General features: G+C 41.7%; 2 protein-coding genes across 3 annotated transcripts in view; both read right to left on the bottom strand.

Moving 5' to 3' along the window:
* Positions 1–11,999, bottom strand: part of ZNF454 (zinc finger protein 454) — a 66,306-nt gene that overhangs the window by 22,858 nt on the left and 31,449 nt on the right. Inside the window, exons 2-4 of one of the 2 annotated variants that reach the window (XM_004693886.2) lie at positions 3,732–3,832; positions 1,182–1,308; positions 180–269 (exon numbers count right to left, since the gene is read on the bottom strand). In XM_004693886.2, the coding sequence (XP_004693943.1) occupies positions 180–269; positions 1,182–1,308; positions 3,732–3,764 (250 nt within the window). In that variant the 5' untranslated portion in view covers positions 3,765–3,832. The remainder of the gene's footprint in view (positions 1–179; positions 270–1,181; positions 1,309–3,731; positions 3,833–11,999) is intronic. The other variant, XM_012733283.1, reaches the window with a different exon arrangement.
* On the bottom strand, positions 9,132–11,811 carry ZFP2 (ZFP2 zinc finger protein). Its single transcript, XM_012733284.1, has one exon. It carries the CDS (start codon positions 11,494–11,496, stop codon positions 10,102–10,104), a length of 1,395 nt encoding a protein of 464 aa, XP_012588738.1. The 5' UTR covers positions 11,497–11,811; the 3' UTR covers positions 9,132–10,101.

An 11,999-nucleotide genomic window follows, 5' to 3' on the forward strand; every position in this document is an offset into this window, starting at 1 on the left:
TTTATATCTCTCCCAGTAGTTTTTTTTTTTTTTTTTTTACCCTGACAATTTGACAATGCATGCAGGGATGAGTGTGGCAACAAGGTATTAAGGTAAAAATAAAAGTTGCTAACTTTGCAGACCACAGGCCTGGCACATTTGCCAAGTTCTTCCTGATGTCTGCCAATATAGATTCTTACCATGAGAGACGCCTCCTGAGGCCTCCTTGAGCATCCATTCTTCCCCTTTGCCCAGAAGAGAAAGCATATCTGGTTTGGGAACTAAAAGTCCTGTTTTGAGGGGGGGAAAAAAAGGAAACCACATGTGTTCATACCAGAGATAACAATCATTACAAGAATTAGAATTTCCAGAAAGAGGACTTGACAGGTCAAGGGGACAGAGGTGTTTCCAGAGGGAAAGATGGCTTGGGGCTAACACAGACACTATTCTGTCCTTTACCTGCTAGAAGGGGAGGGAGATTCCACGCAGTGGTATAAATTTTGAGTTTCCTTTTTCACTTTGGTAATGCAAATGACCAACTTAAGCTTTGATAACAAGACATCTATTTCAAGATGGCTGTTTCATACAACATACTGCCAGCCACGTGACTAGGTGAACTAGGTTGCCTATCCCCACTCAAGCCCCTTTGTTTTATAGATCCATTATTTAGATAACTGAACAAGAGAAAAACTTAAGTTTCTTCTTTTGCCCCCTTATCCCTTGCTTTAAATTCTTATGATTTAAATTCACCTATAAGAGTGAGCCTGTGAAACGCTAAAGCTTCCACTCAATAGTCTGTGCTCCCTCCACCTGCAATGGCCCAGATGTGCTATGTAATTTCTAAGTCTTGTAAGTGATGAATCTGCTTTTCTAGTTTCCTAAGGGATATTGCTGAAGGGCACATCTTATCATTGTAAGAACCAATGGGCAGGTCCAGTTGTAATACAGACTTAAAGGGGAAATGTTTAAGGGAAACAGGTGAGTACTCCAAGCATTGCCGGTCATAACAGAATTATGAATAGTCTAAGACTCACACAAAACAGACCCCTAATTACCTTTGAGGTGTCAGCGCTTGGAAGGATAAACACGTAGCAGCCTTGAAGATAATGCCATTCCCAGCCAGACCTTCCAGCTGGAACCACTTTAAGGATCCCAAAGAGATCTCCAGATGTGATGATGAGCCCTCAGAGGCTGTCACTTACCAAGTGAGACCAGGTTGCTGTAGTTCTCCAGCATGACATCCCTGTACAGGGCTCTCTGAGCAGGGCTCAGTTGTGCCCACTCGTCCTGGGCAAAGAACACGGCCACATCCTTGAAGGTCACTGATTCCTGTAACAGCAAACGGGTCCCTGTTGGCCAGGTGCTACCCCTTAACATAATTCTTGAAGAGATGCTGAGACTGGTAGCCTCAAGGGATCTGATAAGGTCTGTAGGACTACAACCATATGGGAAGCTGATGTTTTGGGACAAGGCAACTAGGTAAAAACCTAGTTTTTACTCTCTTCCCCCCCACACCCCCCACCCCGCTTTGAAGAAACACACACTGTAAAGACACGTGTCCTTAGCATAGGTACTTCACACTTGCTGTTTATTTTGCCCAGAACAATTTTTCCTATCTTCCTCCCTCAATCTGCCCAGATCACCTCCATCTCATCCTTACCCTCTTATGACTAAATAAGACCCCCTACCTGGGTCTCAACTTAAACATTACATCTTCAATGCAGCCTTCTTCACTGTTTTCCCCATATCTGCTTGCAGGCCCTAGGAGCACTGTCTCATTTAATCTGTGTTCTGGTTTACTTTCAATCTCTTACCTTCCTGCCAATTGTTAACATAAGAGCTATGGACTATTTTCACATTTTCCTTGTCTTTCCAGGATTTCTTTTGGAACATGGCCCATGTATCCAGCAGTTATCACTTGTTGATCTATCAACTCATGCTTTTCCTCAGCTGTTCACCTGCACAACCCCAAAATACATGCATGGTTCCCATGGAAATCATTGTTCTGGACAATATGACCTTGCCCCAGCTTATCACAACTAGTCCCTTCCTTGTAAACTCTAGACTGAGAAGCCAAGGGAGCTGGTGTACGCCAAGAAAGAATTAAATAGAACCCCAGAGAAGCGAGCCAAGAGTCCAAGATGAAGAACTCTGGACTCTACCTACATAGTCAAAATCCAACTGCCATGGAGAAATACTTGGGCAACAGCCCAGTATCCTTCCAAGGAATACCTGACTTAAGTTTGTTACCTACATCAGAATCTTTGAAAAGTAGACAACAGCAATAAAAAAACAAAATAAAGAAACAAAAAATACTTGTTGGATTGAATCCATGAGCCACTCTGTCAGGGACTATTCATCTTTGTATCACAGGTATGACTCATAACATATTAGTACATTTTACATTCCTAATAGAGATCTGTCAAATGGTAACCAAATTAAGGCAATGGTAAATGTAAGATGAATTGTGTGACAATGATTATTTAAAGGAAGGGTTAGGGAAGGGAAGGAAAATATTAGAGTTGATCACCACTGTGGATGGCAAATTTCACAGAAAAAGTTGTGCCTGAAATGGGTCGTTATGGACAAGTTAGAAACTGGAAGAAGGGTGATCAGCCAAGGAGCTGAAATTAGGTCGAACTTGACATATTCAACTGGCTGCCCATCCCTTCCAGAATACACTTAAAAATGAATATAATCTTGGCCCTCCCTGGTGGCACAGAGGGTTAAAGCACAGCACTGAGAATCTAAAGTCACTTCCACATGAATTCGATTCCCGCCTGCCCTGGAGGTGACCACGTGGCGTGGCAGACCTCTCCTGACCCGCCCGCTGCTCCCCTCAGCACTTCATAGATCTGCCTGTTCTGCTCCCTACTCTGTCTCTGGTGAAGCCTCTCACCGCCCCTGAGCCTCTGGCCTGTAGCCCAGTTCTGTATGCACAAATAAATAAATCTTTAAAAAAAATGAATATAATCTTGTATATCAATTATACTTCAATAAATCAATTTTAAAAAGAGTACCTTGCTGGTCAGGTTTAACTGTGAATGAATTAGAACAATTTTAGTCAATTCATTAGGATTTATCCACCCAAATGCTGTCTTTCAAAGTGGAGTTCAAATGTTATTCTAAAAAAACTGGCTACATTGGGATGGGGGAGGGGGACAGAAAGTGCACTGAACTATGGTGATGGCACACGAGTGATTTGGTATTGGGAAGCCCATGGGGATTACAACTGAAATGAAAAAAGGCACCAAATTGATGTAAAAATAAACTATTAAAAAAAAAAAGACTGGCCCTGCTCAAAGCTTTTTAGTAATTTATTTAAAGTGGAAACATACCTTTTGAATGACTTCATTAGTGCCCAACCTCTCCCTGAAGTAGGATGCCAAATGTCAGTACAAATAACGGGTCCAGTTAACCTTACTCCTCCAAGAAAGGATTCAAATTTCTCTCTTTTAACTCCTGTGGTAGCACCTGCCTTTCTCATCCTAGAGTCTTGATGTTACTTGGTAGCAGAAAGAGTACAGTTTCATTTCGAACCTGCCTGGGTTCCAGTTTCAGTTGTGTCATTTAGGTGACCTTTAGCAAGTTTCCTAGCTCCAACATGCACTAGGATGATCCAACATGAGGGAGGTGGATAAGGAGAACATCTCCCATCAGGGAAAGGAATATACTCACACTCTTCAAATCTTTATATGCAAAACATTTAAGGTAATTTGGGGTGAAGAACTCTACAGTAAGCCCCCACTCACCTGGACCATGGTTGGCAGGTGTCTGACAGCCATTCCTTCTTTGATGAGCCCTTTTAGGGAGAGAGAGAGCAGGACTCCTCTGGCTGGAAAGTTCTACCCACCTGTTATGAGAAGACTGGGTCAGAAGTTCTCACAGCCTTTCAGTTAGGTTGTGAGCATTCACATCCTGGGAGTACCACAATATTCCACGCAGCGAATTCTTAGTCTTACTTGAGCTCAATTTCTTTCCTTCTGAAGGTATTTCTGCTCACCTCCATTATTGTGGATACTGTTCACAAGCTACTACTTTGGCAGAAAGCTACTTCCAGAGCTACTTTTCAGCTTTCTGACTACCTCTGGCCTTTGCCCCTAAGCTAAGCAGAGAAGTTTATTTAAAAAGTAGTGTCTCCTGCCTCCCACCCTTCACTCCTCCTCCAACCCCTGGGCAGCAGCCTACAGCTAGGAGGGGAGTACAGAAGTAGGGAAGAAGGGGCATCTTCTTCTTAGAAAAGGAAACTAAGAAGGTTGGATCTTTCTTGTGAAGTGAATCATATCAATCTATTCTCTGGCCTCAGTGCTCTCCTACTCTGGGCCCCAGTGTGGGTGACCTGGAGTCAAAAGTGGGCCAGAGAGAAACAACATATTTGGGGGATAGGCTCAGAATCTTATTCTGGCTGCGCTCTGTCACGCTGCCAGGTCCCAGGTGCCCCACTGCAAGGACTGCGCCAGCTAGCCCTACCTCAGAGTGTAGGGCACACTGAGCTCTGAGCCACAAGGGGGCTTCTAACCCTGGAGCATAAGCAGGTTTCCTGGAATTGATCCAAGACACGCTAGAGGCCCTCCTTCTCTTGCACTCACAGATTAGTACCCCAAGCCCAAGTACACTTCTGGCTGACCTCCCTTCTCGCTAGAATCAAACCTTGGCCGTTCGGGAAGTTTAGGGCATCAGATAAGCATCCAACGGGCTCACACCCCGACACCCGGACCTACTCGGCTTTCTTTGTACCCTTATCTCCGCGTCCGACCACCCCACAGACGCTCCCACACGCCCGACGCATCTCTAGCCACCATGCCTGTTCACCCCTAGATTGCACTCGAGGAGCCTCCGCTCACGGCCAGAGGCCGCAAGCGCCACATCGCAGGCAAAACACAATGAGCTGAAATCAACACCACCAGGTCTGAATTGCGCTTGCGCGTTGCCCGGGAAACCGTTGAGCCGAATCCTCACAAAGGCCGGAGGCTGCAGCATTTCAGCCTCCCAGATTCCACAACACAGAGGGCGGATCCCACCCCTGAGCCCTCACTCGCTGGGCGGGAAGTGATGATGTGCGCATGCGTCGACAGTCAGCCCATCAAGGCTGTTTGTCCGCTTCGATAGGAAACTACATTTCCCGGGGGCCTTGGCGGGTGAAGGCCTGACAGTTCCCTCCTGTAACTAGCCCGGGTGTGCTATCCCGATCCTGGGGCTTTGATTCTGTTCTGGTTAGATTCGGACGAGGTCTTGGCCTTGAAATGACATCCAGTGAGATAATAGAACAGAGACGAGTTAACGATGGAGTGAGGAAGATTGATCTGGGAGAGTGGTTTCTGATTTCATAGAGAAAGCGCAACAGGGACAGCCCCCGAGGACGGAATAGGAGCCAAAGACTGGAAGAAGCCATGTAACTGAGTGCTGGACAAGCCTGTAGACACCAAGTCCTAATGGCTTAGCCCCGCAGAAGAGTCTGGGCAGCATGCAGGCTGGAAGTCCGTGGGGGCCTCCCTGGAGGCACAAGGGGTTAAAGTGCAGCAGTATGAAGCTATCACCAGCCACTGCAGCATGAGTTTAATCCCCAGCCAGGGAGATGACCCATATGGCCAGCAGATCTCCTTCCTCTCCCACTTGCTCTCCTCAGCAGTGTATTTCAGTCTTCCCACTCTGCCTCTGGTGAATCCCCCCACCTCCCACCTGTTAGCCTGTCCCATAAATAAATCTTTAAAAAAAGAGAGAGAAGTGCAATGCAGTATGGAAAGGACAGAGAATTCAGGCTGACAGCTGCCTGAGGAGGCTGTGGGCACTTCAGGGCATTGGGTGACGGCTGGGACCCAATGGGAGCCTTGGGAGCTGAAGCTTGACGACTTAGATGTGCTAGGGGAAAATAAGGGACACCTACCAAAGGATCCTGGACATCAAGGAGGCTGTGCCTGCTGAGTGGTATTTAGAGAAAGTGATATTGGTTTTTGTGGACAGTATTGTATAGCAGTGAGCAAGGATAAAGTCATAGGTGGAAGCATCTAACTGGAGATAGTTGACTTTGAATACATTTGCACTGAAGTTGGGAAAGAGTGTTGACTATTCATGAGAAAAAGCCAAGACTGACCTGAGGTTTGTCAGGGAACTGTTGGCCACCTCTCAGGAAGCAGTGTCAGTGACTTTACCTATGAGACACTATAGCATTGTTTTGGGTTTTATTGAAAATTGTACTAAACAGACAAGTTTAAGTGCATGTGTCATTTATTGTTCTGGGGGCTAGAGCAGAAGTGAAAATGCCACATTTTTCAGGCTTAATTCCACTAGAGGAGGTAGCTCTTAAAACTTTGTTTAGAATGTAAAATGGGCTGAGGATTACTTCAAATAGTGTTTTGGGAAATTCTTTGAGGTTATTACATTCAAGCAGCTTTGGATAAAGTGAGAGAAGATACATGTGACTGTCTGGAGAAGAGCCATCTGTAAAGTGTGAACAGAAATGCTGTACAGAGAAAGAAGTGAGAAGTATGATTGGTTTGAGGTTTAGCAGGCCCAGTATGACTGAAGAGGAGGTGGTAACAATGGAGACAGAGAGGAGTTTGGAAGGGTAACTAGAGATTTTGAAGGCCAAGGTAGGATTCTTGGGTTTATTGTATGTGAAGGGAAACCACTGAAAGGATTTGAACAGTGACATGACTGAGCACATGACAGAGGAACTCATTAGGAGGCTGTTACAGCAGTCTGCCTTTTACAGTGACAGAACTTATCTACAATGCATTCACTTTGGAGTCTAAGTGATTCTAAGGTAATCATGGATTTTAGATACTATGCTAAGGAATTTGGATATTGTTATATTTTCAAGATTGTGAGGGTGATGCTATTACTTAAGCACCAACTATTGTTGGGCACTTTTAAAATTTATTATCGAATGTAACCCAAAGTTATGAGGTTTGAACTATTAACTGAAAAAACTTAGTCACCATTATATTTCATTGTCTTGCCCAAAATCTAAAGCCCAGTAAGTGAAACCAGGAGTATTCTGCTGATAGAGCAAGGGTACCAAGGTTGCACTCATTTCTTGCTCTCCAGATAGCTAAGAGCTGAGATACAAGGGCCTAAGCCTTCCAAAATTTCTGAATAATGTAATGAGGCCTCCATTTATGTAACCCATTTCTCCTAGTATTCCCTCTACAGGTTGCATTAACAATTTTGTTATTGCATCCACCTTAAATGTCAATAAAGTCCTCTTCCTCTCTCCTTTTACCTGTGCTTCCTTTTGAGCTTTTTTTTTAACTGCTGTCTTTATTGTTTTCATCTATATTCTGTCTCATTCCTTTGCCTCTTTTAGAAAAGGAGTACATGAAGGGAAACAAGGAAACTGCATGAGAGAAGTGTTATTAAAAAGTCTGTTTCTAAATGTGCAAAATGATGTAAAAATAAACTTTGTAATAAAAAAAACCTTTAAAATAAAAAGTCTGTTTCTGGCCCTCCCTGGTGGTGCAGCGGGTTAAAGCACTAAAGCCACTTCCACATGAGTTCGATTCCTGCCTGCCCTGGAGGTGACCACATGGCGTGGCAGACCTCTCCTGACCTGCCCGCTGCTCCCCTCAGCAGTGTACTTCGTTGATCTGCCTGTTCTATTCCCCACTCTGTCTCTGGTGAAGCCTCTCACTGCCCCGAGCCTCTGGCCTGTACTCCAGTTCTGTATGAATAAATAAATCTTATCTTTAAAAAAAAATCTGTTTCTGAGGATCCAAAGGAATTACATGAAGATGTGTGCTATTCTCCCTTTGTCTTTGCTTGTGGCAACTCTAAGAACTAGACTTTATAGAGATCACATTGTCCAAAGACAGTGAATTTTCCAATAGCCAAATACTGGGCATCCACAGAGATCTTCACTATGTGGGATACCCCATAGGTATCCTCTGTACCTATCATTTCTTAATTCATGTTTTTTTCCAAGGGTGGTTCTTCCTAGTGAAAAAAAAAAATTCTGTAGTTTCCACCAATACCCCAAATCTTACTTTTTTCCACCTTGAGATGCACACACCCACATTTTTATACCCACAAACTCTTGCATGAGGACCTCTTTTCAGTAATAAACACATTCCATTCTTCTGCATACAAACACATTTGCAGATTGTTGGTTGATTAAATCAACATCTTTTTCAAGGTTCCCTTTCTGTGCAATTTTACCTCCACTATGGAGGCTAGAAGAGCTAAAATATTCATTTTATTAGCCTCCTTTGCTCCTACTGTCTTCAAAACACAACTTTAGTCAACAAGATACAAGCAGGTCATCTAACGGGCTACTGAGAAAACCTATTCTGAGAAAAGGCATTGGTGTTGCTGCTGCTGTTACTCATCCCCTATCTTTCTACTGTGAATAAAGGTTACCTTGCCTGAAGCTATGGCAGCCATCATGAACATGATGGAAAATCTATGAAGCCCAAGGTATTGAACTATTTTGTCTATGAACCAATGCCCACTACCTCTAGATTTGTTGTGTGAGAAAAAATAAATCCCTGTTTGTAAGCCACTGTTAAATGGACTTTATTTGAAGTCAAAGTTCAAATAGAGATTTATTTTCTCTATTTCCCTCTAGTTATCTTTCTAATCTCTCCTTTCTCGGTCCAGCTATTTTTTTTTGACATGTAACTCACTCTTAAACCCACTAAAATTTGGAGCTTATCAGTGGTAAGATTAAAGGCCATATTTCTAGTTTTACCTAATCTTCCCTATCAGGATTTGGAAATATTAACTATTCTTATCCCAACACTAAACCTTCCTTTAATTTTTGTGCTACTACTCTCTCAATTTTTCTGGTTTTGATTTTTCCTTTTGGCGAGTCTTTCCTCTCAGCACTGATTCCACTTTTGCCTAATGCCATCCTCCTTGGATTCATTACTTGGATTGATATAGAGTCATCAAAATGCCCTGAACTTATTATCCTGCAAAATTTGACAATTTTGTTTTTAATTATGGCAACCCATCTGCCCACATAAATCCATGTCACCCAAGACTCTTTCTTCTTATTCAAGTGTCCACATTCAATTATTTACCACCATTATCTCTACTCACTTCACTATTGCTTGAATTCTTCATTTTCTCTCCCAGAACAACTGCCATTTTTAGTTTAGCACTTCATTAACAAAAAACATCTTATTCATTTTGCTTTTCTAATCATGTCAAGCACATAATTTATCACTTTATTAGTGTGTACAAAAAATGAAATTGTCTTAACTATCATAAGTATACATCCAAAAATCTTTCTGTGACCAATTTGATATTTTGAGTTTCAAATGTCTTATTAATGTCAAATTTTAATGTTTATTACTGCTCATCCTTCTGATGTTAGAATATGATACAAGAAAGGCATTTGATTCATATGTAAAGATTATATTAAAATCATGCTGTTTTCTAAATACTTAAGCTTATTTAACAATAGTTTAATGACTAATAGAGAAAACAGCCTTGCTGGTATATTAAGATTTGTATAATTATTCCACCACCTGTTAGCAAGCAGATTCTATGTTAGGGGACAAAAGGTCAATGGAGTGGGGAGGAACATGGAAGGATCACAGGAATTGATAAATATAAAAAAATTTGACCAAAAGCAGTCAGGGAGAACAGTGGAACAGGAGAATCTAGATAACATATAACATGGTAAGTGATGAAGGATTTCACAACGCTTACTCTGTTTATAGGTTTTTAGCATTCTAGAATTAGTATGGATTGTGTAGTCCTTCTAAATTAAAAATCCATTTTGCAACACAAGGGAAACTGACCTAGTGAAGATAGATGACAAGTTAGTGGCAGGTCAGAATAACATACCAGGTCGTTGGGGTATCCAGTTAGTCACATATTTCCTCTCCTGTCTGATGTCCATAAGAGAATCATAGGTAATAGAACTTATTTTCAGCATGACATTTCACTGTTCAAAACATTAGCTACTTAAACTCCCAAACTGTTTTACTTTTTGAGCCAAGGTTTTTCCACTTTTATATTGTTTCTTTACAGTGGTCTGTATTATCTGACATAGGATATTATAGTTCAACTAAAAAATTCCTATAACTGCAACATTTATTAAGCTTCTATATTATATGACTTATCTGGTTATCACTGAAGAGCCATTCATGATGAAAAGACCAAAGAAAACTTTCCTTATGTATGAGTTCTCTGATGTCGTGTAAGGTTTGTGCTCCGACTAAAAGCTTTTCCACATTCATTACACTGATAGGGTTTCTCTCCTGTATGAGTCCTCTGGTGCACTATAAGGGATGAATTCTTAATGAAGGCTTTTCCACACTGACCACATTCATAAGGTTTCTCACCAGTGTGAATTCGTTGATGCTCAATAAGGTATGCACTCTGGCTGAAGGCCTTTCCACATTCATTGCATTTATAAGGTTTCTCTCCAGTGTGAATGACCTGGTGTACAGTAAGGGATGATCGGCCAGTAAAATGTTTTCCGCATACCATACACTCATAAGGTTTCTCTCCAGTATGAATTCTTCGATGTTGAGTAAGAGATGAATTCTTACTGAAAGCTTTTCCACACTGATTACATTCAAAAGGTTTTACTCCAGAATGAAGTCTCTGATGTTCTATAAGGTATGTACTTTGGCTAAAGGATTTCCCACATTTGTTACATTTGTAGGGTTTTTCTCCAGTGTGATTTCGCTGATGTAGGGTAAGAGTTGAGCTCTTACTAAAGGCCTTTCCACATACATTACACTCATAGGGTTTTTCTCCAGTGTGACTTCTCTGATGTACAATAAGATGCATGCTTTGACTGAAGGCTTTTCCACATTCATTACATTCATAGGGTTTTTCTCCTGTATGAGTTCTTTGATGCACTGTAAGATTCATACTTTGGGTAAAAGCTTTCCCACATTCATTACATTTGTAGGGTTTCTCTCCAGTATGAATTCTTTCATGTTGAATAAGGGATGAATTCTTACGGAAAGCTTTTCCACACTCTTTACACTGATAGGGCTTCTCTCCAGTGTGAGTTCTTTGATGAATAGTAAGATTCATACTCTGACTGAAGTTTTTTCCACATTCATTACATTTATAAGGTTTCTCACCAGTATGAATTCTTTGATGTACAGTAAGGGAGGAACGTTCAATAAAGTGTTTCCCACATATATTACACTTAAAAGGTTTCTCCCCAGTATGAATCCTTTGGTGTTTAAGAAGGGAGGAGCTCTGAGTGAAGGCTTTCCCACACTCATTACATTCATATGTTTTCTCTGCTACAAACAATCTTTGAGTTTCAATTAATTCCGAATTTTGTTTAATGTCTTTTCTGTATGAGTTCCAATTATAAGGACTTCCCCCCATAGGAATACTTTGTTGTGTATCAAGAATTGAACCGTGACTGAAACATCTTTCAAATTCAATATCTCTGTGTACCTTCCTCTCAGTGAGGGCTTCCTTATGGGTAACTGCCACTTGGTCCAGATGTCTACCCTGTCTTTTTTCTTCCCCTTCTACCCAACTGTCAGGTTCCCAGGTTTCCCCTATAGTTGACTCCCAGAGACCTTCCCTTTCCATTGTGACCCCATAGGACAAATATTCATTAATTTTGGACTTTGCAGTTGACTCTTTAGTTTCAAGTCTCCTCTCCCAATCTGGAAAAAAATAAATAAAATGGACATTAGTTTCTGTGCTGGGAAATGAAAAACTACGTTAAGGTGAAAATGAGAGAAGGAAACAGAAAAGGGAACATTTGATAGTCTTCAAAGCTGTCCCTACAATTAAGAGAAATGGAAGGGATTGTTACAGAACACTCCAAAGTGCATTCTGCCATCTGCCGCGTCAAGACAAAACATATAAAACTTTAATGAAAAGGGACTTTAATGCAGTGAATATACAATATGAAACACAAAGAATATAATGTCTAAATCAAACACCTGAAGTTACCTATACCCTTGTGGGCAAAAGTCAACCCAAAGGGGGTTTGTCCAAAGCAAGGCCTGAAAGCCCACCACTAGACTAAAGCACCTTCTGGCCGGGACCCATGGAAAAGGGTCAGAAATGGCCAGACAAATCTGGGA

The sequence above is a fragment of the Condylura cristata genome, unplaced genomic scaffold (assembly GCF_000260355.1).
Source record: "Condylura cristata isolate star-nosed mole 26May11 unplaced genomic scaffold, ConCri1.0 scaffold00040, whole genome shotgun sequence".
In the NCBI taxonomy this organism is placed as follows: Eukaryota; Metazoa; Chordata; class Mammalia; order Eulipotyphla; family Talpidae; genus Condylura; species Condylura cristata.